Source organism: Octopus bimaculoides, chromosome 10 (genome assembly GCF_001194135.2).
Source record: "Octopus bimaculoides isolate UCB-OBI-ISO-001 chromosome 10, ASM119413v2, whole genome shotgun sequence".
Classification (NCBI taxonomy): Eukaryota; Metazoa; Mollusca; class Cephalopoda; order Octopoda; family Octopodidae; genus Octopus; species Octopus bimaculoides.
Window position 1 is genome coordinate 257,913 of NC_068990.1, and position 3,685 is coordinate 261,597.

General features: G+C 40.1%; 1 protein-coding gene across 5 annotated transcripts in view; it reads left to right on the forward strand.

The window, feature by feature from the left end:
- LOC106872693 (serine/threonine-protein phosphatase 1 regulatory subunit 10) overlaps positions 1-3,345 on the forward strand; it is a 158,069-nt gene extending 154,724 nt beyond the window's left edge. For all 5 annotated transcript variants that reach the window (XM_014919769.2, XM_014919770.2, XM_014919771.2 and 2 more), the window contains 2 exons: positions 474-968; positions 2,677-3,345. In XM_014919769.2, the coding sequence (XP_014775255.1) occupies positions 474-968; positions 2,677-2,777 (596 nt within the window). In that variant the 3' untranslated portion in view covers positions 2,778-3,345. The remainder of the gene's footprint in view (positions 1-473; positions 969-2,676) is intronic.
- Positions 3,346-3,685: the final 340 nt, after the last annotated feature.

Genomic DNA, 3,685 nt, shown 5'->3' on the forward strand with positions numbered 1-3,685 from the left:
GAGAGAGAGAGAGAGGGAGAGAGAGAGAGAGAGAGAGAGAGAGAGAGAGAGAGAGATAGGAAGAAAGAACTGTTTATAAACTTATGTTCTCTTTGAAACGTATAGGTTTCTTTTAGGGGAAATGAAAAATTGGAAATCCAAACATGTTCTATACTAAGCAGTAGAGTGCTTTCCATCTCTGACAGACTTTACACAGGTTATGGGGAAACTGTGGTCTGCAAAACGTTTTGAATGGCTTGCCTAAACGAAAAATTATCTGGAATTGTTTTAATAATATGGACTGCCTGATGATGAGCTGTGTTTAGTGTGTCCTACTTTTCTGGAAAAGGAATTTCCATACCGGCTTTACACCTCCCAGTCTCTGTTACTAGTTGTTCTTACACCTAGGTGCTTCTACTCCAGTTTTCCTTGTTTTCTATGTTTGTCACATTTTCAGTACATTTCTGATATGTTTTTTCCCTTTCATTTCCCAGGTTTAGGTGGTGCCCCAATGCAGCCTCCTCAAGACTATCCTCCAGAGTATATAGATAACTGGCATGAAGGTTCACTAGACTGTCCACCACCAGGTGCTAGATGTCCTAATCCGGGTCTTCAAGGAATGCCTGGTCCACCCGGCCCATTTGGCCCTTGTCCTCCAGGGCCTGGTCTTGGGCCTGGACCTGGACCTGGACCTGGAGGACATGGTCCTGGACTAGGCCCTGGTCCTGGACCAGGCCCTGGGTTTGGACCTGGACCTGGTTTTGGACCAGGACCTGGTCATGGACCAGGCCCAGGATGTGGACCTGGCCCAGGACACGGACATGGGCCGGGCCCAGGATGTGGTCCAGGTCCTGGCCCAGGACCTGGACCATGTCAAGACCAAGGCCCTGGTCATATGAGAGGAAATCGCTCAGGTCGTAACTATCCACCTCGTAATAATAGATCAATGCCTCAGGGAATGCGAGGACGACAAGGACGTAATGGAAGAGGTATGTACTTAGAATTTTTATACTGAATTATTATTATTATTATTATCAAGGCTGTGAGCTGGCAGAGTTGTTAGCATGCTTGGCAGCATTTCATCTGTCTTTACGTTCTGAGTTCAAATTCCGCTGAGGTCAACTTTGCCTTGCATCCTTTTGGGGTCAATAAATTAAGTAGCAGTAAAATTATTGGGGTTGACCTAATCAACTCGTCCCCTCCCACCAAATTTCAGGCTTTGTGCCTTTAGTAGAAAGAATTATTATTATTATTAGCATTATTATTATTATTATTATTATTATTATTATTATTATTAGCATAATGTAGTGAGTTGCATTAACTCAGACAAAATGCTCGGTGGCATTCCATCTGCCTTTATGTTCTGAATTCACAATCCATTGTGGTTGGTTTTGCCATACATCCTTTCAGGGTTAATAAAATAAATACGTAAGTAACTAGCCTGCTCCCTCCAAAAATTTCAGGCCTTAAAGCCTATAGCAGAAAGGACTACTACTGCTGCTGCTACATTCATTATTATGTTAAGTTGAAATATCATTGAGGTCAAGTTTGTCTTTTATCTTTATATAGGTAACAGAATAAAGTTCTTGTGTAGCAAGTCCAGACATGGCTATGTGGTTAAGAAGCTTGCTTAACGACTACATAGTTCTAGGTTTGATCTCACTCTATGTCACCATAGGCAAGTGTCTTCTATCAAAGCCTTGGTTTATGGCTCATAACTTGGGAGTAGAATTTAGTGCACAGAAACGGTGGAGAATTTCCTACTTTGCACTAACTGATCTGTCAAAGTTAAATAAGTACGCAGTGCAAAGCTCTCAGGCTGTGAGCCTCTTCTGTACCTTTACAGCTATATAAAAGGATATATTTGCTGTTGAATGTTGAGTTCTGTCTCCTCTGTTTGTACCATGAAGCCTATATTTCATCATCATCATCATCATTTAACATCTGTTTTCCATGCTTGCATGGATTGGATGGCTTGACAGGAACTGGCAAGGCCAGGGGCCACACCAGATTCCCATTCTCTGTTTTGGCTTAGTTTCTATAGCTTGATGCCCTTCCTACCAACATGCACACACACACACACACACACACACACACACACACACACACACACAAACACATACACACACACACACACATACACATTTATTTATTTGTCTGTGTGTGACAACACAACTGGTAACATTTGTTGATATTTCCTAACTCTGCTAGAGAATTACATTAAGGGTAGCTGTGTCTGTGAGATATTCAGTCAATTGCCGGTTCAAATGTGGGTTATTCAGTGGATTAAATGACTGAAACCTCATCATTGAATGACAAGTGATCCACTGTAGCCTTCAGAGAAATTTGTCACGTATATATGTATGTGTGTTTGTTCATGTCTCCTTACCTTGACATTGATTACTAATTGTAATCAAACTTTACCATCATACATGTTATATCATTTGTTTGCAATCTTTAGTGGAAACCTGTCTGGCTATCATGCTGTTTGTGTTTGAAGGACTACAGGGAGAAAAAAAAGGCTCAGTTGTGGATAATAAATTTTGTAGGTCTATTATCTTTATGTTCTGTTAATAAAAGTGTCTGGATCCAAATAAACTACATTGCTAACAGTTTTGTTTCAACCAAATTGCTTTCTTTAAAAGTAAATCAAAAATAATAGCTTTTTTTCCTTTCTTCTGTTTTTTTTTTTTACAGATTTGCCCAAAATTTGCCGGCATTTTACTTCACCAAATGGCTGTCGATACGGAAGCAATTGTGCATTCCTCCATCCTGGTATTGATGGCCCACCATTATAGCAAGAAGCGAGCTTTCAGAGAACCATGTCTCATTTGTTTTTTTTTTGAGGGTCGGGCTGGGGATGGGTGGGTTTATGGGGTTGTTCCTATGCCTGTACATAAGATACTGCATTTCATCCTGCCATCATGTGGTGTGTGTTTGTGTGTGTGAAGGGCATCCCTTACATTGTGGGTTGGTGGGGGTGGTCTTATTTTTTTTTTAGTTTTTTTCATTATCATCACTCATCTTTCTAAATTCACCCTATCCTGAATCCCCATGTGTGTACAAACTGGACCTGTCTGAGACAAGGGCAATTCAACAACCTTCACACATGCATACACACACACACACACACACACACACACACACACACATACACACATATACACACATACACACACTCTCTCTCTCTCTTTCTCGCTCTCTTCTCTCCCATTCATTCTCTCTCCCTTCTTTCTGTCTCGTCTCATGAGGAACTTGATAAGTAAAAGGAAAAAAAAAAACAAAAACAAAAAGAATCAAAGAAAAAAGTATGAAAGAAAGGAAAAGAGAGAAAAAAGTTTTGTACAATACAAATGATTTACTTCAGTTTGTTTTGCTGTTTTTTTTGTTTTTTTTTTCATTTTTTAAAAGCTGTTTTTAAATGTGCTTGTGGAAAATCCAGAAATTTGTGTGAACAGCCAACCCTAACCCTAAACCTATATCAGTTGGAAAAGGGGATTGGCTCTGTTTAGGTTTATTGTTGTTGTTTAACTCCAGTTCAACTCAGAACAAATCTATAATCACTCATTTTATTAAGATGATAGGGTGTGATTTGAGGGAGGTTTTGGCTGCTATCTCTAACAGGTCGAGTGACTGCATAGAGGCTTCTCAATGGCTTCTTGCAGTGATAGTGGTTGTAGTAGAAGCTAATGACAGTACCAGTATA